This window comes from Microcaecilia unicolor, chromosome 8 (assembly GCF_901765095.1).
Source record: "Microcaecilia unicolor chromosome 8, aMicUni1.1, whole genome shotgun sequence".
In the NCBI taxonomy this organism is placed as follows: Eukaryota; Metazoa; Chordata; class Amphibia; order Gymnophiona; family Siphonopidae; genus Microcaecilia; species Microcaecilia unicolor.
Genome location: NC_044038.1, coordinates 70087042 through 70111830, shown reverse-complemented (window position 1 = coordinate 70111830; position 24789 = coordinate 70087042). Strand labels below are relative to the sequence as shown.

General features: G+C 47.3%; 1 protein-coding gene across 2 annotated transcripts; it reads right to left on the bottom strand.

Annotated features, from left to right (window-relative positions):
* Positions 1-1353: 1353 nt before the first annotated feature.
* ERF (ETS2 repressor factor) lies at positions 1354-15282 on the bottom strand. Of its 2 annotated transcripts, none has more exons than XM_030211643.1 (4): positions 15095-15282; positions 4392-4626; positions 3143-3258; positions 1354-2972 (listed from the first exon to the last, which is right to left on the bottom strand). In XM_030211643.1, the coding sequence occupies exons 1-4, from the start codon at positions 15114-15116 to the stop codon at positions 1768-1770; spliced, it is 1578 nt and encodes a 525-aa protein (XP_030067503.1). In that variant the 5' UTR covers positions 15117-15282; the 3' UTR covers positions 1354-1767. The 2 variants fall into 2 exon arrangements, with proteins under 2 accessions (XP_030067503.1, XP_030067504.1); XM_030211644.1 differs by having other exon boundaries at positions 3221-3258.
* Between the last annotated feature and the right edge of the window lie 9507 nt (positions 15283-24789).

Genomic DNA, 24789 nt, shown 5'->3' with positions numbered 1-24789 from the left:
TGCAAGCGAGTTAAGTTTTACACTGCATGGAAAGACTTCAAACCCTCACCCAAATCTTCTCCAGTAGCCAAGGAAGTTCTGCTTTTTAACACAACCCAGAATGGTGGAGACCATATGCACAGAAATAAAGACTTCTCATGCAGCAGCTACACACCCGGAGGGAGGGATAAATGTTCCAGTCAGCTGTGCATGAAGGGCCTAGATCACCTTGTACACAGGATAAAGTCAGGAGCAGGAATTAGATCAGCTGCACACACAGGCACATATGGGAAAAGTCTCTGCCTCAACAGCAAAAAAAAAAAAAAGGAGAATGAGGGTGGATCAGCTATACCTGTGATCAGTGCCCGGGAGTCAACTGCACATAAAGCAAGTTGGGGGGGGGGGGGGGGGGAGGAGGTGTTACACTTTACGCACTGTGCCATGTCCTGAAGTCTCATGTTATCCCTGAGCAGGCAGAAGGCACAGCTGGTTCTTGTCTCACACCAAAAGCCCTTCCCTCCCCCTTTTATCGACCCCTTGGCCATCCCAATCCACCCTTACCCAGCTAACCATGTTATCTGCTCACATTACGTCAAGGGGCTGAGAGAGACTATAAAGCAACAGTGTAGGTGATCTCCTGGCGGTGGGGACAGCTCATACCAGCACTAGTGTGGCTCTATCATTCAAGCCACCTGCTTGAGCTAGGAACATGCAGCATCGTGGCAGAGACAGAGCAAAATGTCTCAAACACTGCAAATTCTGGGGCAGATATGGCACTCACTTAGGCACCACTTCACAAGGCAGGTATAGCAGGGTTACAAATATCCCTTTATTTAAAAATATATATATATAGGACCTGAACAACAGTACTTTTTCTTCTCAACAGTGGAACTCCCTCCCAAAATAGGAATGTGGGGGTGGGTCATTTGTTCATCCCCAAATCTGATATCCCAACAGGCATGGGAAGCTTCATAGAGGCTCCTGCAGGATGGACTGGAAGTGGAAGCTCAGGTATCCCCCATCTTTTACCAAGGCAGCTGCCTGCAGTGGCATGAAGAAGTCCTCTAGAGGACAGGCCTAAAATAGGTGGCTGTCACCCCACTTTCCTAAGTCCAACTTTGTGGTCTTAATACTGATTCATTTCCCAGCAAACTGATATGTAAAAACCATGTCTGTTCCAAAAGCTGGCAAAAGGCATTTAACTGCATTCATGTACAAATTTTCCCCTTAGGTGACACAGAAAAGGTACATTAGCCAGGTCATACGGAACTACAGCTTTTTCTAAATTGGGTTGTTGGTTTTTTTTTTTTTTTTTTAAAGGAGGCAAAATCTATTAAAATCCCCTTCCCAATTATATATATATATATTTATATATGTATTTTTTTTTTAATTTCCTGGCTTTCTTTAAAAATAAAATTGATACACCTGAATAGCCAACAAAATTAAAGAGAGATATACACTTCCCCCCCATAAAAAGTTCAAAAGAAAGATAAGTAAACATTAACAAAGTTCATACGCTGAATATAAAGGTAGAGAAGAAATTTACCAACAAGTAAAATACCCACAAAAAAGGAAGTCAGGAAAAGATAGGAAGGCCCTCCCCACCCCCAAATTAAAAGATGTCCAAAGTGTCACAACACAAAGAAAAGGGTCAAAACCCCAAAAAACCAACGGAATAATCCCGATGAGTTTATAAGGCAGTAAAAACCGGGTTGCTTTGTATCCTCCCTCACCTCTGAGGCAGGAAAGTGTTAAAGGCGCAGAGTGCAATGCTGACACCAGACAAGCTCATGAGTCCCTGTTTTCCAATGACAGCTCTGCTGTAGCCTGCTGCAAGTCCGCACTTACACGCCGGGCAGGTCCTGCATCAGGAAAAGGGCTCCTGGGACCCGTGTTGTCCTCGCCCCGCACCTTCTTATCATCTGCCTCCTCTGCACATGCCTCAGTGCGCTGGTCCTCACTCCAACGTCGCTTGAAACGCAGCTTCAGTGGAATGCAGCGTCCACCCTCATCCTGTGCAGGCGCCCTCTCTGCGACAGCAGGAGATAGGATGCCACTGCACTCCCCATCCAATCTCAGCGATGGCGCTCTCTCCTCAGGTACTGGGGCCAGGGGAGCAGTGGGGGTTTTAAACACCTCCTCATCCTCATCGCTAATATCAGTCACCTCCACCGTCAGTTCCTCCTCTGACTCCACATCTGATATTGGTTCCACTTTGATCTGCGGCAGGACCCCAGCTGGGCCCTCTGCTACCCTACTGGTGCTGGCTCCCTCATTCTGCACCAGCCCAAGCTTGTCCCGGTTCTTCCTACCTGGTGGTGGAGGCTGCAGCTTAAACTTGAATGGTGCAGGGTCCTCAGGGGGCAAAGTCAGGGGGGGCTGCTTCTCAGGTCGCTGAGGCTGTGGCACCACAATGCTTGGGTAATGCAGGAAGGCACGAGGACTCAGGTGATAGTTGTAAACACTCTGCGTGTGAGCTTGCAGGTAGCGTTTCATGTCCTCAGGATTGAAAGAAAAATGACTGCCACCGGGGTACATGGGGCTTAGTGTGGGTGATGGTGTATAACTCATGTGGTTGGGGGTCATTGGCAAGGCTGGGGAGAGCTGAGGGGGCAGCAGGGCCCCTGGAGCTCCCATGGGCGAGACAGGAAAAGGGCTGAGAGGTTCTGGAACTCGAGGTCGGGGGTAGACACGAAAGAAGCTCTCATGAGCCAGACGGGCATGGGCGGGCAGTGGGGGCCCCCGAAAGGCATTCAGTTCAGCCCCACGACGTTGCTCCTCTGCCAGGCTCTCCTCCACCTCTGAGTTGGCTGAGGTTCCATCACTGCAGTCGCTGACAGAGCCACGGGCCACACGCCGGGCCACTGAAGAGAAGACAGTCGGAGAGCGCAGATCCTCACTAGGAGACAGGACATCTGAAGGAGTAGATGGTGGAAAACGGAAGTGGGAGCCACCAGAGGGTACAGGCGGGGCACTCTGAGGGATGGGTCCACCTGCAGGATAGAAAGGATCAGTCAGTCACATATGTGGGGGAAAACTACACTGCTGAAGACGTCCCCAACCCCACCCGGAACCCATAGGAGACAGCGCCCATCAGACCACATGCTGTGCCAAGGACTTGTTTGCCCTTGTTCCTAATATGTGCAGAAGGATTAGGACTCACCACCCATGCCCATATCTATGAAGGGATAGTTGACCAACACCAATTTGTTGAAGTTGAATTTGTAGGTGAAACGTTTGCCTTTGGTCTTGTGGAGGATCCGCTTGTTGTAGTAATACCTGAGACAAACAAAACATATACCCAACCATTAGCTATATGCAATGGTCACTTTGAATGCACAATCAGAATGACTATCCCCAAGCCCTAACATCTGCCAGTCTGCTGCTGCCATTGTAATTCCCAACCAAGAAGCCTGAATCAGCTGCTCCTAGTAAAGGCGTTGTTCTAGTGGTTACAGCACCAGGCCTGACATCCAGGGGTGTCTGGTTCTAGTCATTTAACCTTCCATTTCCTCAGGTACAAAATTAGATTATGAGCCCTCCAGGGATGAGAAATACCTACTGCACTTGAATGTAACTCAACTTCAGCTACTACTGAAAAAGCTGTGAGCAAAATGCAAATTAATAATAATAGTGACTTGAAGGATAATTCAGGTAAGGAAGAGGCACAATACACCAAAACAAGGTGACAGGCATTTTGAGCAAATTCCTTTCTTATCCAGACATGGCCTACAAAAGTCTGTGTGTTAGTCTCTGGTAGAGGACGCAAGCCCTGAGAACTTCTGCAATCGGGACACACTGAGAGATTCCACTTTACTATAGTTTCTCCTTCTGGCAGAGAAAGCAAGCCCTGAGGACCTGTACAAAGTGGGAGATTCCACTTTGCTAAGGACAGATCACTGGTTCTCATGTTCTTTGCATTTTTATTGCCTCTCCCACAGGGCCTGTCCTCTTCAAACAGGCCAAAACTTTACTCTGGAATTTCCTCCTCACCACTGCTTGGGAGATGCATTACATGACTACACTAACTCTATCCCTGGATGAAGGGTTGGTTTACAACCCCACCCCTCAGCTTTCACTTGTTTTTACTTGTCTTGTTCTTAATTAAGCTGGGGAAACAAAAGTTAGAAAATGCCTCTTCTCCACAGGCCCCTCCAAGGTAGCATTTGCGAGCACTCTTATTAAGCTGGTGTCTGTTTCTAACAATGATTATTTGTCTGCTCCTGCAGGGTGAGGCCCTGAAAAACCCTCATCTCATATGAGAGGTAGAGCAGAGTTCAATGACGACCTGAGTGTCGGGACCGAATTTAAGATCTGATTCCATACTCTGATCTGGTGCACAGCCCCGGAGCAGTCTACCAAGGATGACAGCTGTCATCAGTACAGAGTACTCCCATAGAGCCCCAGCTAACCTCAAAGCTCGGCTCAGCTTGTCATAGTTCATCTGAGGCTTGCACTTTCGCACCCCCCACAGCCGAGCCACCTCATCGGGGTCCTTGATGACAAACTCTCCATAGTCTCCTTGCCAAGCAATAACATCATGATATTCCTCTTTCCGCAGTAATTCAAGGATGAAGTGCCAGAGCTGGATCTGCCGGGAGCCAGGGCTGGACTCGGGTTTGTATGCCCAGTCAGGGAAGGCGAACCCTGAGGAAAAAGAAAAAAAAGAATACAAATGGAACAATCACCCTTCAGTAAGCACTACAGTCCCTTCCATCTTGATATGCAAGTCATTGCTGATGAGCCCCGGGCCCAGGAGGGGATGCCAGGAGGATTAGGGAATGGGGAAGAAAGAGGAGAGTCTAGGAAATATTAAGGAAGGAGAGGAGATGTTGGGATCTGACCAAAACAAAACCAGATGACAATAATCAACCAAAAATTTCTTTACTATACCCTATCTATCCAAGAAAAATCTACACAGTGTGAGCCACTGATATTATGCCTGTGCTTCTCACAGAAATGCTGCACGGGGTGGAAGCGCAGAAACTCACAATCCATTATGTGACCTACCCCATGCCTCCTCCCCACCCCCAAACTTGATTTGGAAACTCGTGAGTGCAAGAATGCTCTTTGGCTGCTGCTCCCTAGTCTCCCAGTTCTCCCGATGTTTGAGAAGGTTTACGCTATTTCTATTACAAGCAGCAGGACTGCTAAGAATCTCCAAGGGGTGGTTAGGAAGTGTGTGGTGGGTGTGGGTGGGGATGGCGGGTGTCTGAAAAATCCCCTTCACACTTCCTCAGGCCTGAGCAGCAGCAGTCGTGACTTGTTCCACAGAAAAACCGGCAGAACTCCCGACCACACGGAATATTTACAGACTGAGGTCACTGCATCTTCCAGACAAAGAGGCTTTTCTTAGCAGGAACAGCAGCAGGGCCAAGCACAGCCTTTCTTCTAAAGAGGCTCGTGTCAGACAGTGTAGGCCTGGCACTTGCTTCTCCAACCAGCCTTTCCTCCATCAGCTACTGCCCCTAAACATGCTAGCCATCATCTCTCGCCTACCCTCACAGACTGTGCCTCCAAACAGACATTCACCACTGCCCCAATTACAACAAATTCCCTTCTACATAACTTCTAGAATGACAGGAAAATGGATCTGGAATGGACACCCACAACTTATCCATGTACCCCAGACAGGATTTGCTCTCCTTAAACCAGCACAGAGCACAGACAGCTGTTTATATAACCTGCCAGCTAGCTCCTTTACAATCAGAAAGTTCTAATATCCAGCCTTATTCTGCTACACTGTTTATGTATACATCCCTCACCTTAACTGCCAGAACACCCACCCTGTACACAGAATGCTCCCTGTCACAAAAGTAATGCATCTCACAGAAGGGGGTCTCTCACCACTTCCAGGTCAAATCTGATTCATTTACTTGTTAAACACCACACAGACTCATCACTGCTCTGTGACCACACCAGGCAAAGCTCAGGATGTGGTTGACAACTATCAGTTTCCCTCAGCTCGGGGAGAGGAATTTTGGTTGGGTTGAAAGGACAGAGAGGATGCCAGCCTGACCCTGATAAAATCTCTCAACTATACTTGCACCCTGCCACCCGCCATATAAAGTGTCAGACTTTGATGCACTGTACAGGAAAGCGGGTTAAGTCAGCCAAATATTTTCCCTCCCCCCCCCCCCCAAAAAAGACTTTTTAAAAATTACTCCAGGAAACAAGGTTTGCTCTGTAGTAGAAAAACAATAGCTTGATACCCCATCATGCTTTGCAATGGTGGGACTCCACCCAGCCTTTGTGCTGCTGGCTGAAGGCAGAGTAGGGTAGGGCCATGGGTGGAAAGGGGGGTAACATACCAGAGCCCTACTTGACTCAGACTGTCCCTGGGGGCAGGAGAACAAAACAGAACACCAACTTCCTGGTTCCTGCTGAGCAACAAAGACTTATGTGTCACAACACAGCCAGGTGAGGAGGATCCACACACAAACTCATCCATGCCAGTATGTGCCAGATACAGCTCCAGGGGAAACACATACAACTTCCACCCCCTTCCCCTCCCACAAAAGCCAGGGAATCTATACATTCCAACTCTCCCCCCCCCCCCCCCCCCAAAAAAAAAAAACCAGTCTTCAATGCCAGTGTGCCTAGGGTGGAACACCAGAGTATGGGCGGGACAGCAGAGGGAAGGGAATTGGAACTTGATATACCACCTTTCTGTGGTTTTTGCAACTATATTCAAAGCGGTTTACATAGTATAAACAGGTACTTATTTGTACCTGGGCAATGGAGGGTTAAGTAACTTGCCCAGAGACACAAGGAGCTGCAGTGGAAATCAAACCCAATTCCCAGGATCAAAGTCCGCTGCACTAACCACTAGGCTACTCCTCCACTCCTAAGACAAAATGGTTTATTAGATCACCTCTCATTGCAAAATATGGCAAAGCTGTTTACAATAAATTATACACTGCTGGTGGACGTGCACATGGGTGGAGGACACAATTACACAGGTGAAGTGGACATTTAGTCCGCCAGACACTTGCTTAATTGTAGGAGATTTAAAAAAAAAAAGTCAGTAAAAATTAATGCAGATACCTATCACCAAGTAGGAGAGTAACTGACTGATCACCAGGCATTTTCCAGTTTCATAACAACCCATAACTATTCATACCACAGGCTACTCTGCATAACACCTCCTCCCCAAAATGCTGATGTGTAAGGACATTTTCACTCACTCTCTCCAATTCATAAAAGGGGCTTCTGTTTCCAGCTGCTGCTGTTCTTTTACTGTATTGGGGGTGGGGGCGAGAGGGGGCACAGGATAACTGCAGTTCACCATTTCCCAAATCCCAGCCAATTCCGCAGGCATCAATAATTCAGCTGTTAAGTGGGTAATGGAAGCCTGAGGGAGCCATGTGCTACTACAAGGACGCTCACAAAGGCATCCAAACTGTGATGTCACCCAGAATTGCACTGCCAGTAGAGGTGGTGGAGTCTGTTCCAGTATCTCTCCCCCCCCCCCCCCCCCCCCCATCTCCGGGAACTGGTAGAATTCCATAATACAGAACACATCTGCAGGGTAGGACTCTAGCATCCCACCCCATGGATGGGGTAATTCAATCATTTATTATCGGTATGCCCTTATAATACAAGAAGGGGGGAGGGCTGTTCAAATGACCCCCCCCCCCTGTTGAAAGCTACATGTATCACTACTTCAGTATGAAAACCATTGTATCAGTTTACTAGACTTAGGGCAGTGGTTCCCAAACATGTCCGGGGAACCGGGGGGGGGGGGGGGGTGGGGGAAGATCCCTGAGTCAGATTTTCTGGATATCCACATGAATATGCATGAGAGAAATTTGCATGCAACACAATCTCATAAATATTCATTGTGGATATCCTGAAAACCTGACTGGCTGGGGTTCCTCCAGGACAGATTTGGGAACTACTAAATTAGGGAAACAATCCTATCAATGTCACCACAACACCCGCACAGCATCACCCCCACATTATTCTCAGGCCAAAATCCAGTGCCAACCACTCCAAAAGGGGGAGAGAGGCTACAGATGGAATACAGATGGAAAAGTTAATCAGAACTACAATCCAAATGTTTTCATACAAGAGAATACATCTGTGCCCCATCCTACCGCTCTGCACAAGTCACACCAATATTAATCCAGTGGGGGAGGGGGATGGCCTACAGATGTTCCTAGGGTGTGGAAAAATAAAAATAAAGACCACACAAGTCACTTAGAGCATCTTTGAAACTTGCCGACACACACAAGTCCTTTACAGAGAGAAATTCTGGTAACTGTGTACCAGTCTCCAAGCAACCGGGAACACAGAAAGAGAGAAAGTGAAAAGCTGTGCTAAAAATAAGCTTGTCAGAGAAAAGAAGGAAAAAATACTTAATACTCAATTTCAAATCTACACAGGATCATATAAATTAAGGGGGGGAAAAGTCTAATACAGAAAACACTATTCACACAATCCTCAGAGAATCTCAATCTTGCCCTGCACAACCTGTCACACACCTTACCTTATTTTCAGAGGGGAGGGGGATTTGCTATACCTTACCCTCCAGCTAACCATGGCCATAACAGTGCAGCTCACCTTGCTCAGAGCCTAAGGGAATACAAGTTTTAATCATGATTCTGAAATCTGAGCTAGTCATTTTTCTATCCTCTTCCAAAAAGTCAAGCCACCTTTGGGCCTACCCCAAACTCCTCTTCCAAAAAAGTCAAGCCACTTTTGGGCCTACCCCAAACTGCTCTACCTCCAAAATAACTGCTGCCTCTGCTGGGAAGCCTTCACCTACAGCCTGAGAGGGATTCTGGGTGAGGAAAAGCTTTTATCTATACAGACTACACTTTTGATACACATTTCTGAATTTAAAAAAAAAAAACTTCGCCATCCACCCCTCTCCACCATAACGTGTCAAACAGGAACTGCTCAGGTACAATCTTTAAAAAAACGAAGGGGGCAAGCTATACTAACATTAACACACACATCTAATTCGTCCTCAACCCCCCCCCCCCCCCCCAAACATACAAATGAGAAAGAAGAACTGGGAGCAAGAGCTTGAGGAGGAAGCATTCTTGGACACAGTGGTAACAGCTGAATTTAAGTTGTCAAACCAGATCCTCCCTCTTCACTTGAGTGCTGTGAGCTCAGATCAAACACCTCCATTACCAGATGAACCCAAAGGCTCAAGTGTTAACACAGGCAGCAGCTGCTGCTGCTTCCACACTGGTACCCTGAAAAGTACAAAAGGGAGGGGTGAGAGATTACAAAGGAGCCTCTGAGAAAGGAAGGGCGTAGAGGAGAAGGTGGTATTGCCAGCTTGTTCCTATTTCCACTCTTAGTGACTCTTGCTCTGGGAATTCACCTGCAGAGACTACAGCAATGGCTGCTCAGCTATGAGGGCCCTAGGGTGGGGAGAGGACTGGCACAGTTTACTGTTAACAGTATCTACCAGACTTGTACCTTTAAAAACATGCTACTTTCTGTAGCCAGCCTGTCCCATTTCTGTAAGCAGAATCTTTCCAGCAATGCTTCTACAATACACTGTCTTTATTACAGGGGGGGGGTCCTATCTGTACACTACCCCAAAAACAATGTCCCTCGGACCTAACATTGCTTGTGCAGTACCCCTCTTTTCAATCAGAGGGGCCTCAAAACAACCTATCCCTCCCCCAACGGAAAAGGAGTCTCCAGACATCCCTCCCCTTCCCCATCAGAGGCGAGGGGCCGAGGTTAGGAGCAGCATGCCACCACGGGGCTGAGTCAGACACACACAGGATGCCTGTTCTTTATAATTAAAGAGGGAAAAACAAGCCTGTGACATCAGGCCCTGGTGCAGCCTGGACAGGGCAGCTCTGAAAGGGGCTCTGTGTGCAGCCACACACCAGGCCAAGCTGGAGGAGGGGGGACTGACTCCTCCTCCAGCCTTCCTAAACAGAATCCAGACTGCAAGAGCCATTCACCAAAGTACACAAACCCCACTACACTTTGAACCACACAGTGGGAAGAAGCAATGAGCATTAACCCACCCAAATGTCCTCAAACTAGGGGAAGCAGCAGCAAGACACCTGGCAACTCAGTTCCCAGATTTACACATCCAGCCCTGGCCCCCGTTTCCCACCCCCACCCCATCACTTCCAGCCTTACACACGCCTCCCCATCACACCCAGCCTCTGCAGCCCCCCCCCCCCCCCCACCTTACACACCACATGCAGCTGGAAAACAGGAAAAGGAACATCTGTGTAAAAATAGTTGGTGGAAAAAGAATACATCACACACAAAGCCTGAATACCCAGGAGGGAAATCTCCCATGAACTAGAAAAAGAGAGACTAAACAAAGCCAAAGCGAGTGTGGAAAGTCCCTCCCAAGGCAGGGAGTGTCCCCCAACCCACAAGGACTTTTCTTATACTTTTCCTGCAGGGGAGAATGGACTGTGAAGCTTGACTCCCAGCTCAGGCCTGTGCTCAGCTCACCACTTCAGATTCTGATATAAAGCAGTATATTCACTGTGTTAGTCCACTTGGATATCTAGGAATAAAGGTCAAACAATCCTTAGGTGATACCTTTTTATTGGACTAATGCATTTATGATTTATTTTTTTAACCCGCTGCTATCTTCTTCTGTTTGCTGTTGTAAGATAACTGGAGAGCCATTATCGGAGAATATCAACTCCATAAAGAACACATCCAGATGGTTGCAATCCCGTTCCACACGGCAGTGGGCACAAACAAAAGTTAACTTTTAATCTATTAACTCAAGTCTTACCACAAAGTTAGAAAATAATCACATATACCACAACAGAAATACAGATAAGTCAAAGGTTCAGTGCCTGAAGCAAAAGGAGAGGCTGTATACAGGTGCCAGCAGTGACTTTACCTGCTAAGGGAGGGGGTATTGGGGTCTCTCAAACAGTCTACAGGGCATGGCATAAGAACTGAGTGTCCTCAGAAAAGCAGTGCCCCCACCCCCTTGCTCTTTGTCTCTGCTAGAGTTGCTGCACCAAGCCAGGCACCAAACCCACTTCATGTCCCTGGAAGGCAAGGGGGTTGCTGCTTCCCCCTTCCACCCCCCAGGCTAATAGCGTTTATGGATTCCAAAGTTCAAATTCTCATCCTTGTTTCGCCCTTCCAGGAATGTACAGACAACCCATCCGCTACATTCCTGCATCAGTGCTCTCTTGAGCTAGAGACAAATATATTCACACAGCATAAGCTGAGTTAGAGACACAAACAGGCAATACAAGTGAAAGAAAAGAGACAGATACACTCTCGCAGTGTCTGCGCTGTAAGCCAAACACTCCAGCACTGTGCTCTGAGTCAGAGAGCACATCCCACACAACCATTTCTGCAGTATTTCTGCATAAAAATGCTCAAGATGGGAAAAATCAGCTAATCTTATATTGTATGAGCACTGAAGAGCCTCATACAATATAAGAAGGCAGAGAGCTCCAGGACAAGGATTCAGTAAAGTGGACAAGGAGGCGAGTAGCAATCAGCTGGGCTGTATCTGAAATTTCACCCTCAACTGTTCTTGCCCCTGTCTCCCCCAAGTTTCATGCTTGTATTACCATCCTCAACTGGGGATGGGGGGCGGAGAAGCAATGTCTCCATCCCCATGCTCATTCAATAATCAATTTTCAAATGTTCCTAGCCTGCACAGGTGTGGGGGAAGAGGTATTAAAGCAGAACCGTATCCTGTGTGCCTGCCTCAAGACAGTAGGCAATACTTGTCCTAACACCCACTAAAATTCACTGCTGCCATCTCTTCAAACTTTCAGCAATTCCTCCCTCCCACAGGGCCCTCCTGTACTGGCACTTTAGAGAACTCACACAGAAGATATACAGGGCTCCATGTTTGACCTGAGGGCTTGGTAAGAAGAGGGTTAATTATTAAACATGACAGTACTTCTCAAAGGGGTATTCAATAGCAGCTGGCCACCAAGAGACAATTTTCAAAGGTAAGCAAAGATCTTACATAGGTGAAGGGGCCACAACATTTACCAACGTAAGGTAGTTATGCTACAAAAATTACAAAATATAAATACTCTAATGGGATAAAAGGCTAAAAGTATTTTACAAGTAAATCTTACCAAGAGATTCCTTCCTATTAGACCCTCTTCTCCTCACAGCCACTCACTTTCAACATCAGTGTCTCAGGAACAATGAAAAAGGATGACATACTGCAGCATGTGTGGGGGAGGGGGCAGAGGGTGCCATTCCATCTTAAGGTTATGATCAGTTGCTCCTCTGCAAGAGGATTTTTTTTGGGGGTGGGGAAAGAGGTCTGCAGCCTCTACAGCAGGGGTTCTCAAAATCCACAAAACCCAGCCTGATTTTCAGGATTTCCACAATGAATATGTATGAGATCTGCATTCAATGGAAGCAGTGAATGTAAATAGATCTCATACATATTAATTGTAGAAATCCAGAAAACTGGTCTGGGTTGTGGACCTTGAGGTATTTGAGGACCCTTGCTCTACAGTGTGTCCTCTCTGTGTCTGGAGCATTCCCTGGGCCTCAGATTATATCTTTTCACACAGGAAGGTCCCTGGGGATGTGAGGCACAGTACTCTAACCACAAAAATTTGCACACTTTCCTCTTCACTCTCTATCCCTAACAAGCTGCTAGTTCTATGGAGAGCTGCCCATCTAGACTTGATACTACAGACGTGGTGAAGACCACAGTGTAAAACCTCCTCTTCCTAAGACTACAGGATCTGATAGTGGATGGTTAGAAATAGGCCAATATTAAGTTTAGACATAGGCATTCCCACAAATTCTCAAGAATGTGCAAAAAAAAAAAAAAACAGGGCTCCCAGAAGGTGCATGGTGTAGAATTAAGTTACTGTCTCTTTAAACATTCTTCCCCTCCCCCTACAACTACACCACCCATTTCGGATAATCCCCTGAGCCAAAAGCTAAAAGGCTGGAATTCAATCTGAGCCTCAAAAAACTAACATTACATCACTCTAATGCCTGCACGACCTTAAAGGGCCAGACAGTAGACTGTAAACAGACCCCCCCCCCCCAATCAAAGTTACTGACTTTGGCTAAAGCAGCACGATGATCCGACGTGCAAAAATAAGGGGGGGGGGGGCTAGTTACTACTGTTCTTCTCCAGCGCTTTTATTTCAACTTTGACCTTATTTTTAAATTCCCTCATCCTTATCAGATCAAGGTCATGATCAGAGTAGGTCCCAAGCCATGCTCTAGCTCCCCTCCCCTGATCGTTTTTTTTTTAATTCAAGTTATTATGCCACCAATCACTGCTATTGCCTCAAAACATAAGTTTCCCCGAAGGCGGCAGTGATTCCACGGGGTAGGAGGAGTGCAACGTAGGATCAGATAAAGAGAGGGTGCACAGCGTGGGCCCAAACAAGGGGAGGCGGGAGCCCCAGTTGGCCATGATCGAGCCAAGCCGGAGGCGATGAGTGGAGTTGATGTGGCTCGGGCCTCGGCCCCGAGGAGGAAACAAGTTTTAACAGCAGCGGAGACACTTCAAAGGAGCTCAAATTCCAGAAGGAGACAATCCGGCTGAAGGGGGAGGGGCGGGTTTAAGGTGGCGTCCAAAGAATCCGAGCGGGAAGAGGAGTGACATGACACAGTCGTCGTCCTCTCCCACTCCAAAGTCTCAAACGCTATTAAAAATTAGCGCTGAAATCCTCTCTAAATAATTTCCCCACAGCATATTCGTCCGTCACTGCTAAACCCTTCCATGCCAACCAACTCTTTCATTCAAGAGCCAGAAAATCATGTCTATATCTCCCAAACACCGCGCCAGGAAAGGCTGGTGCCGGGAAAGGGGAGGGAGGGTGGATAAGGTTCCGATTTAAGAAGCCTTATGCCTAACGACAACAAAGCTGGATAATCTGCGGCTCTTCCTACTTGCACGGATTTTTAAAAGAAATCCCCTCCCATCCCCTTCGCCACATATGCACGAGTTAAAAACACACACACCAGGATAAGGAACACTTCACAGGGGCGCTCCACCTTAAGACCACGTTTTTGTCGGAAACAAAAAGTTTCTTTTTCGAACCTTCACCTCCCAGCTCGGAAACTTTGTAACTAACTCTTTACCCTCTCAGAGAGGTGGAACGAGACAACGAACAAGGAGGAAAGGAAGCGTGCAGCCTGGGGGCGGTGCGCTTAATCTGCCACCCCCGCAAGAGTTAATCACCCCCACCCTGATCCTTCCCGAGGGAGACATCCATGCACGGACTCTGTACCTCGGGGGTCAACCCAGTTCCCGATTTTTGTTTATGTAAGCTGGCGATCGGGATCACTGCCCGCTCAGCAGCCCCCTCCCGCAGAAGCTTAGAAATCACCGCCTCAGAAATCTATCCGCAGATAGAAGCCGCGCACGTGGAACTAGCCCCCCTCCCAGCCGGAAAAGCTGCCCCGTGATCTTTTTACATTAGCACTAAGAAAACGGCCCAGGAAAGCCATACGACGCTCCAACCCAGCTCCTTAACACGAACTTTGTTTCGCCCCCCCCCCCCCCAATAAATTCCAGCATATTAGAGAAAAAAAAACTTCAGAAATCGGAAGTTGGAAAAAGCGATCGGGGTAGAGAGGGATTATTCTTTAATTCTATCCGTCCTCCCAAATACAGGAGTAGCAATTCTTCCCTCTGCAAACGGAAATCTTTAAATGCCAGAAAAAGAAAAGCCACAAAGACTCGCATTCGGGGGGGGGGGGGGGGGGGAGAGATTAATAACATATTACACATCGTGCAGTGCCAAAGAAAACGGAGCACAAAAACCGGACCATGCAGTAGCGGGTAGGGGGCTGCAAGGAAAAGAAGCAACAGGTCCCCCAAGAGCGAAACTCTGCAAAGAGAATGAGTGACTTAGAGAAGCGACAAGATAGTGGGGGGAGCGATCGCAGCAGCACCGCAACAGATCCCTACCAGCCTGAAAATATTTAACGTATCCTCCTCCTCCCCCCCCCCCCCAACCCATTCCACTCAAAGTAATCTTGGTACCGCCTCGCCACGATGCACAGAGTAATACTTAGTCCATGCACAGAACTTTAAGCATGTAACCCCCACCCCGCGGTACATGGGGGCATCTCTCCAGGAGTAACTACCCAGGCGCCTGGAGAGCACTTTGCAGCCCGGTGCCGTCGCTCTTCCGCCCACCTGTGTCCGCCGGAGTCTTCATGGCTGCGAGCTGCCTGTCTCCGATCCCCAGTGGCGGCAGGCTGTTCTCGTCTTTTATCCCTGACGAAGAATCCTTCCCGGTACTCCAGCCACCGGCCCGCAGTATCTGCTTCTGGTGCTAGACTGCCAACCGCAGCCAACTTCCTAGCTCTTTACCCCAAACCCCGGCAGCGTCTCCCTCCCTGCGCCGCCCCGCTCCGTCCTTTAATAGCGCCGCCTGCACGGGACGCCCCCTCAATACGTCACGACCCAGCACCGCGTCGCCATGGAAACAGCTCCCCCCACCGGTCTGCCCCCTCCCACTCTTCTCACACACCGACTCAAAGTACAGAGGCAGGAGAGCGTGAGCAAGGGAGGAGAGCAGCAAAGTGTGCAGGGGTAAGAGAGGAAGAGAGAACACCGATGTGTGCAGGGGTAAGGGAGGAAGGAAGGAAAGCAGCAAAGTGTGTAGGCCTAAGAGACAGAGGGAGGGAGGCTGGCAGGAAAGCAGCAAAGTATCCAGGGAAGAGAGGAAGGAAAGCAACAAAGTGTGCAGGGGTAAGTGAGAAACACAGAGAGAACACCAATGTGTGCAGGGGTAAAAGAGGGAGGAAAGCAACAAAATGTGCAGGAGTAAGAGAGAGAAAGAAAACACCGATGTGGGAGCCAGCTCTGTTGGTGCTCAAGCACCCCAATATTGAGCAAATACCTCCTCTTTGTCCAAGTATGGGTAATGGGTGATGGATTCAGCATCCCCAATCATTGTGAAAAGTTGGCACCGGTAAGAGAAGGAGAAGAGCTGCAGAGTGTGCTTGGGTTAAGAGAATACCAACGTGTGCAGGGGTAAGAGAATGAGGAGAGCAGCAAATTTTGAAGGGGTTAGAGAGGAAGGAGAACACCAATATGTGCAGGGGTGGGAGGGAGGAATGCATCAAGGCATGCAAGGTTAAGAGAGATGAAAGGAGGAGAGTAGCAAAGTGTGCAGGGGTAAGAGGCATAGAGAGAACACCAATATGTGCAGGGGTAAAAGAGAAAGGAAGGGAGCAGAAAAGTGAGCAGGGCTATGAGAGAGAGGAAGGAGAGCAGCACATTGTAAAGGGGTAAGAGGGAGAAAAACAACACCTCTGCAGGCATAAGAGAAGAAGGGAGGACAGCAGCAATGCATGCAGATGGAAGGAAGAGCAGCAATGTGTGCAGAGGTAAGAGAGGGGGAGACAACACCAATGTGTGCAGGGGTAAGAGAAGACAGGAGGAGAGCAGCAAAGTGTGCAGGGGCAAAAAGAGCAAGGGAGGAGAGCTGTAATGTGTGAATACCTGGGGTAAGAGAGGAATGGAGGATAGCAGCAATGCATGCAGGGGTAAGGGAGGAAGAAGTACAGCAATAGTGCAGGGATAACAGGAAGGAAGGGCCGCTGCAAAGTGCAGGGGTAAGAGAATGGGAGAAGAGATCTACAATGCATATAGGGGAGAGTGAACAAGAGGGAAGAGCTGCAATACGTGCATCGGTAAGAGAGGAGAGGAGGATAACTACCATGCATGGAGGGGTAAGAGAGGGACGGAAGACAGTGGAGGAGTAAGAGGAAGGGAGGAGAGCAGTAATGCATGCAGGGGTAAGAGTGAGGGAAGAAAGCAGTAATGTCTTTAGCAGTAAGAAAGAGAGCAAGGGAACAGATCAGCAATATGTGCAGAGATGCAAGAGAGGAAGGAAGGAGAACAGCAATGCATGCAGGGTTAATAGATCAAGAAAGTGGAGCAGCACCTTGGGCAGGATTTAGAGAGACTGGATGAGGCGAGTAGCAATACATGCAGTGGTAAGTGAAGGATGAATAAGAGCAGTAACATGCAGGGGTAAGAGAGAGTGAGTGCAGAAAGCAGAAATGTGTGCAGGGCTCTATGAGCTGAGGGAGGATAGCAGTAATGCATGCAGGGTAAGAGAGCAAAATCCATGCATGCCAGGATAAGAGAAAATGAAGGAGAGAGCAGCAATGTGTGCAGGGGTGGGAGAGTAGAAGAGGAAGGAAGACAGAGTAAAAATGTGTGCAGGAGTAACAGAGCAAGGAGAACAGCAATGCATGCAGGAGTAGCAGTGCATGCTGGGGTAAGAGAGAATTGAGGACAACAAGAATGCTAGGGGGTAAGAGAGGGAGGGAAAAGAGCAGCAGTAAGGGCAGGGGTAAGAGAGAAAGGAAGATGAGCTGTCTGTGCAGGAATAAGAGAGCAGCAATCCTTGCAGGGGGAAGATAGTGGGTGATGGTTGCAGAATGTGTGCAGGGGCAAGAGAGGGAGGGAGGAGAGCAGCATGGTAAATGGAGGCATTGGGACAGGAGTGACTGAGGATTTGTCCTGCTGTTTACTGGCAGCAGGTGTACTTCAGTAGATGTGGAGAGGTATGCATTTTCTATACAAAGGACTGGAGATATGGGGGCTCATTATATTTATACAAGGATCAATGTGGTGTAGCCAGTGGGTCAAGAGTCATGACACTAATAGACCACCAGGTGCTGGAGAGGAGAAGGTGTCAGGTTTGGGCTTTTTTTCAGAACTGCAAGCACCGTTAAGCTCCTCTCTCAGAGTGTCCACTCATGCATTAATAAGCTCATTCTCCTAGGAGAGAGTTAACACCACCTCTGCAGTTAGTGTTAACTTTCCAGGAATAAAGTAATTTGCCAACATTTACAGTAAGTTGCATTACTCAATTTGCATAATAATGAGCTGCATTGTATTCACTTGTATGCAAAGCAGTTCATTAGGGTGCATTGGTCTAAGAGTTATTTGCCATATTTCAGGTTAGTAAATAGGACCCCACAGTAAGCTTACAAGTGTAGTATGGTGTTAGTGATCTGTTAGGAAGGCTGTCTCCACTTACAATGCCACCCTCTCCTCTGCTCTTGACGCCCTTGCACCGTCCATCTCCCATCCCATAAGGCGTACTAATCCCCAGCCCTTGCACCCGATACCTTTGCTCCTGCGCCCGATCGGCTGAACACCTCTGGAGGAAATCTCGCACCCATACCGATTTCATTCATTATAAATTCATGTTATCCTCCTTCCAGTCCTCCCTATTCCTCGCCAAACAGGACTATTACATCCAATTGACTAACTCCCTCAGCTCTAACCCCCGTTGTCTCTTTGCCACCCTTAACTCCCTCCTCAAAGTGCCCTCCGCTCCCCCCCCCCCCCCTCACTCTGTCCTCAATCACTGGCGGACTACTTTCGCAACAAGGTGCAGAAAATCAACCTCGAATTCACCACCAAACCATCTTCTCCTCCTCCTCACCCTATAACACACTCCCTCAATCAACCAACCCAGGCCTCCTTCTCCTCTTTTCCCGATATCACCGAAGAGGAAACCGCCTATCTTCTCTCCTCTTCGAAATGCACCACCTGTTCCTCAGACCCCATCCCCACCAACTTACTTAACACCATCACTCCTACTGTCACCCCCCCCCCCCCCCCATCTGTCATATCCTCAACCTCTCTCTCTCCACTGCAACTGTCCCTGACACCTTAAAGCATGCTGTAGTCACACAACTCCTCAAAAAACCATCACTTGACCCTACCTGTCCCTCCAACTACCGCTCCATTTCCCTCCTACCCTTCCTCTCCAAGATACTTGAATGCGCCATTCACAGCCGTTGCTTTCATTTTCTCTCCTCCCATGCCATCCTCGATCCGCTTCAATCCGGCTTTCGCCCCCTACACTCGACGGAAATGGCACTATCTAAAGTCTGCAATGACCTGTTCCTTGCCAAATCCAAAGGTCACTACTCCATCCTTATCCTCCTCGACCTATCCGCTGCTTTTGACACTGTCAATCACAACTTACTTCTCACCACACTGTCCTCACTTGGGTTCCAGGGCTCTGTCCTCTCCTGGTTCTCCTCTTATGTACCTTCAGAGTACATTCTCAGGGTTCTTCCTCCACCCCCATCCCGCTCTCTGTTGGAGTTCCTCAGGGATCTGTCCTTGGACCCCTTCTTTTCTCAATCTACACCTCCTCCCTGGGTTCCTTAATCTCCTCCCATGGGTTCCAATATCATCTTTATGCGGATGACACCCAGCTTTATCTCTCCACACCAGACATCACTGCAGAAACCCAGGCTAAAGTATCGGCCTGCTTATCCGACATTGCTGCCTGGATGTTCAACTGCCACCTGAAACTGAACATGGCCAAGACTGAACTCATTGTCTTTCCACCCAAACCCACTTCTCCTCTCCCTCCACTCTCTATTTCAGTCGATAACACCCTCATCCTCCCCGTCTCATCTGCCCTCAACCTCGGTGTCATCTTCGACTCCTCCCTCTCCTTCTCTGTGCATATCCAGCAGACAGCCAAGACCTGTCGCTTCTTTCTCTATAACATCAGCAAAATTCACCCTTTCCTCTCTGAGCACACCACCAGTACTCTCATCCACTCTCTCATTACCTCTCACCTTGACTACTGCAACCTACTCCTCACTGGCCTCCCACTTAACCATCTATCCCCCCTTCAATCCGTTCAGAACTCTGCTGCGCGTCTTATCTTCCGCCTAGACCGATATGCTCATATCACCCCTCTCCTCAAGTCACTTCACTGGCTTCCAATCAGGTACCGCATACAATTCAAGCTTCTCTTATTAACCTACAAATGCACTCAATCTGCAGCCCCTCATTACCTCTCTACCCTCATCTCCCCTTACGCTCCTACCTGTAACCTCCGCTCACAGGACAAATCCCTCCTCTCAGTGCCCTTCTCCACCACCGCCAACTCCAGGCTCCGCCCTTTCTGCCTTGCCTCACCCCATGCCTGGAATAAACTCCCTGAGCCCAATACGCCAGGCCCCCTCCCTGCCCATCTTCAAAGACTTGCTCAAAGCCCACCTCTTCAATGTCGCCTTCGGCACCTAACCATCATACCTCTATTCAGGAAATCTGGGCTGCCCCTACTTGACATTTCGCCCATTAGATTATAAGCTCCTTGGAGCAGGGACTGTCCTTTTTGTTAATCTGTACAGCGCTGCGTAACCCTAGTAGCGCTCTAGAAATGTTAAGTAGTAGTAGTAATAGTAGTAGTTAGGGAGGTTTGTGGTTCTATTACTAAACTGATTGGGAGAGAGTGGGGGTGTTGGGATGGTGGTATAGGGAGGTAGGTTGAGATTAGCTGTTATATTGGAGTGTTTGGAAGGGCATGGGAGTTTGGAGATGGAGGGGAAATTTTTATACTTTTATTAATATTGGAACTGGATGTTTGTTCTTATTTTATTATAACTCACTTCAGTTTTGTTTTGTTTTTAAAGCATTTAATGGGAATAAATAAATACAACTAAAAGACAGCTGATAGTGACCAGTTGGTCCATCCAGTCCCTCCAGTGTGTCTTTCTCCTTGGTTCTCTACTGCTTTGAGTAGATGTGTCCAGAAATTCCCAGATGTAAAGCAACACCAGCTTTCCCCAGGTCTTTTATAGATTTCTCAGCCCTGTTCTTTACAGTGCCCTTCTGAAGTTATCCCATGCATGTTTCAGTTCCCTAAAGGACTGACCTCCACCACCTCTGCATGTAGGCTGGGCCCAGCCTTGTCCTATGTCTTACTTCAGAAACCAGTAATAATGCAAGCTGCCACCAAACATAGTGAAGCTGTTGTCTGAAATATCTCATCACCCTGCGCTTGTGATGTTCAGCTTATAGCCATTGCGCTTGCTCCATCCTTCTTGGAAGCTGATGCGACCATACTGCCACTCTCTGCTTGTTGCTTGTATTTCCCCGCTTTGGCTCTCAAAAGTTTCCTATATCTGTGTAGTTAAGCTCTTTCCTTCATTTCTTCATTGTGGATATCCTGAAAACCTAACTGGCAAGGGGTACTCCAGGACCAGACTTGGGAAACACTGCTGTATCAAAAACTCCATATTTTCCTACAACGGAGCTATTCCTCTTACAAGCCAGGATACAAAATTATTCAAATTGGATTATCACCTCAGGAACAACATACCATCCTTTCACTGCCAAGCACTGTTTAAATCAGAAAGGTTTCTGTTTCTGTGGTGACTCTACAGAATGTGAAGACCTCTAGCCTTGAGTATTTTTATTTTGGGTGCCAGGGGCCTGCTTTCAAATAGGGCCAGACACTTTGCAAAGTTTATTTATTTTTATTTTATTTATTTCTTACATTTATATCCCGCATTAAGCCGAGTAGAACTCAGGTTCAATATGGCTTAAATAACAATTAGAAAAGCATGAACATGTTCAAAATATATTAACAGAAAGTAAAATATGTCACATAGGGGGTTGTTTACTAAAGCTTAGTTCGAGTTATCTGCAGAAGAGCCCATAGGAATAAAATGGGCCCTGCTGCAGATAACTCGAGCTAAGCTTTAGTAAACAGGGGGGATAATGTTAGACCAGCAAAACTTGAGTTAGGAGCAGATTTAATTAAATGCTTAGGGCCTCTTTTACAAAGCCACACTACTGATTTTTTCTGTTCGGCAAATGAGAGGATGCCCATTCAATTCCTATGGGCTTCCTCTCATTTGCCGCACGGGAATCGCTAGTGCGGCTTTGTAAAAGAAGCCCTTAGTGATTTAAGCAAGATAATTGAAATATGGAGGGAAAAGGTAAGGGCTAGGATTAGCTGGGATAAACAGGAGTAATGTGAGGTGGGATGAGGTAAAAATTAATGCCATGAATTTATTTGAGAAAAGTGCCTATTTCCTTAAAGGCCAGACTGAAGAAGTGAGTTTTCAATAGACTTCGGAATAACAAATAATCATCAGTGCATTTGATGGTTTATATGAAAAGTTAGCAGTATGGATTGTTTTGTAGGTTACTTTCTTAAAATTCGGGAAATGTAGGATAAGATATTCTCTAGGTGATTTAGAGGCATTATGTGAGGGTAATTCAATGAGGGTTGTTCATGTATATTGGGGCCAAGCCATACAAAATTTTGTGAATGAAGGTACATAGCTTGAATGATACAATATTTTTATTTGCAGCCAATGAAAATTGTACAGAAGGGGGGTTGCTTTGGCAAAACGTGGTAGTCTGAATATAAGACGTGCGGCAGTGTTTTGAGCGGTTTGTAGTTTTTTGAGGAGATCCCCTTTAAGTCTTGAGTAAATAGAGTTGCAGTAATCAAATTTTGTTAGGACTAGGGATTGAACTAGAGTACGGAAGACTGATTTTGCGAAGAATGGTCTTAGTTTCCTCAATTTCCATAATGAATTGAAGTCACTTGAGACCACTTTGGAAATTTGGTTATCAAGCGTGAAGAATTGGTCAATTGTGACTCCTAAGATTTTCATAGTTGAGTCAAGGGGATATGTGATATTCTCAATGGTAAATGATTTAAGATTTAAAATAAAACAAGACCCTGCAATATGACATTCAAAACCTATATAATAAAGTTACCAAACCGTGACAGCACTAATCTACCTATGAAAAGGCAGTGCTATAAATATTACACTGGGCCCTAGAGCACCAATATATCTACTACTGGGAATCTAGAACAAGCTGAACTCTTAAACAGATTCCTACACAGACACTATCCCCCTATGTAGCGCTCAGATTTGTGCATGCAATTTAGTTGCATAATGAGCCAATTAGTGCTGATAATTGGGTGCTATCAATTATTGACACTAATTGGCAATAATTGGAATTTACGCATGGATTCAAAAAGGGGGTGTGGTCATGGGAGGGAATGGGCGGGTCAGGAACATTTCTAGGATTTGCGCGCAGTGTTATAGAATTTGGGGGAACTGTGTCTAATTTAGAGGTGGGGATTTACACCAGGATTCAGTTGGTGTAAATCCCTGTGCCCAAAATTGGGCATAGATCCTGGTGCACTAAACTTGGAGTGATGTTTATTGAATAGTGCATAGTGCACATTTTTTTGCCATCTAAATTTGGGCACCATTCACAGAATTGAGTAGTACAAGCTAGCAGAATCCTTCACCTCAGTTGCACCTGATGCAGAATAAGGAGCCACAAAAAACAAACATGCAAACAAAACCTTGAAATTGAGACCGCCCAAGAAAGCCATAAGTACATAAGTATTGCCATACTGGGACAGACCAAAGGTCCATGAAGCCCAGCATCCTGTTTCTAACAGTGGCCAATCCAGGTTACAAGTACCTGGCAAGATCCCAAAACAGTACAATACATTTTATGCTGCTTATCCTAGAAATAAGCAGTGGATTTTCTCGAAGTCCATTTTAATAATGGCTTATGGACTTGTTTTAGGAAGCTAGCTGAACCTTTTTTAAATCCCACTAAGCTAACTGCTTTTACTACATTCTCTGGCAATGAATTCCAGAGTTTAATTACACATTGAGTGAAGAAATATTTTCTCTGATTTGTTTTAAATGTACTACTTTGTAGCTTCATTGCGTGCCCCTTAGTCCTAGTATTTTTGGAAACAGTAAACAATCGATTCACGTCTACCCGTTCCATATCTCCCTTCAGCCGTCTCTTCTCCAAGCTGAAGAGCCCTAGCCACTTTAGCCTATCCTCATAGGAATGTTGTCCCTTACCCTTTATCATTTTCATCACCCTTCTCTGTACCTTTTCTAATTACACTATCCTGCTTATAATCGAACGAGAATAACGCCCAAGTTCCGACCTAAATCGGGAGATGGGCGTTCTTCTCACAAAAACAAATAAAGCGGCATAATCGAAAGCCGAACATTGGACGCTTTCAACTGCACTCCGTCGCGGATGCGGACAAAGTTGACGGGGGAGTGTCGGAGGCGTGGTGAAGGCGGAACTGGGGCGTGGTTATCACCCGAACAGAGATGGGCGCCCTTCGCCGATAATGGATGCGTTTGTAGCTAGAATTTAGGGCACTTTTCCTGGACCCTGTTTTTTGACGAATAAGGCCCCAAAAAGTGCCCTAAATGACCAGATGACCCCCAGAGGGAGTCGGGGATGACCTCCCCTGACTCCCCCAGTGGTCACTAACCCCCTCCCACCACAACAAATGATGTTTCACAACTTTTTACTTTCACCCTCAAATGTCATACCCTCCTCCCAAGCAGCAGTATGCAGGTCCCTGGAACAGTTGTTAGGGGGTGCAGTGGACGTCAGGCAGGTGGACCCAGGCCCATCCCCCCCCTACCTGTTACAATTGTGCTGCTTAATGCTACTAGTCGTCCAACCCCCCCCCCAAACCCCCTGTACCCACATGTAGGTGCCCCCCTTCACCGCTTAGGGCTATAGTACTGGTGTAGACTTGTGGGCAGTGGGTTTTGAGGGGGATTTGGGGGGCTCAACACCCAAGGGAAGGGTGCTATGCACCTGGGAGCTCTTTTACCTTTTTTTTTGTTTTTGTAAAAGTGCCCCCTAGGGTGCCCGGTTGGTGTCCTGGCATGTGAGGGGGACCAGTGCACTATGAATCCTGGCCCCTCCCACGAACAAATGCCTTGCATTTATTCGTTTTTGAGCTGGGCGATTTCATTTTCCATTATCGGTGAAAAGCAAAAACGCCCAGCTCACACCTTGGCGAATAAAGCATGGGCGTCTATTTTTTTTAATAAATACGGTTCACTCCGCCCCTTCACGGACCCGTTCTCGGAGATTAACGCCCATGGAGATAGGCGTTTCTGGTCGATTATGCCCCTCTATATGGCTCATTTTCAAAGCACTTAGCCTTACAAAGTTCCATAGATTACAATGTTGAGGCATATTTTCAAAGCACTTAGCCTTCCAAGCTAAATGCTTTGAAAATA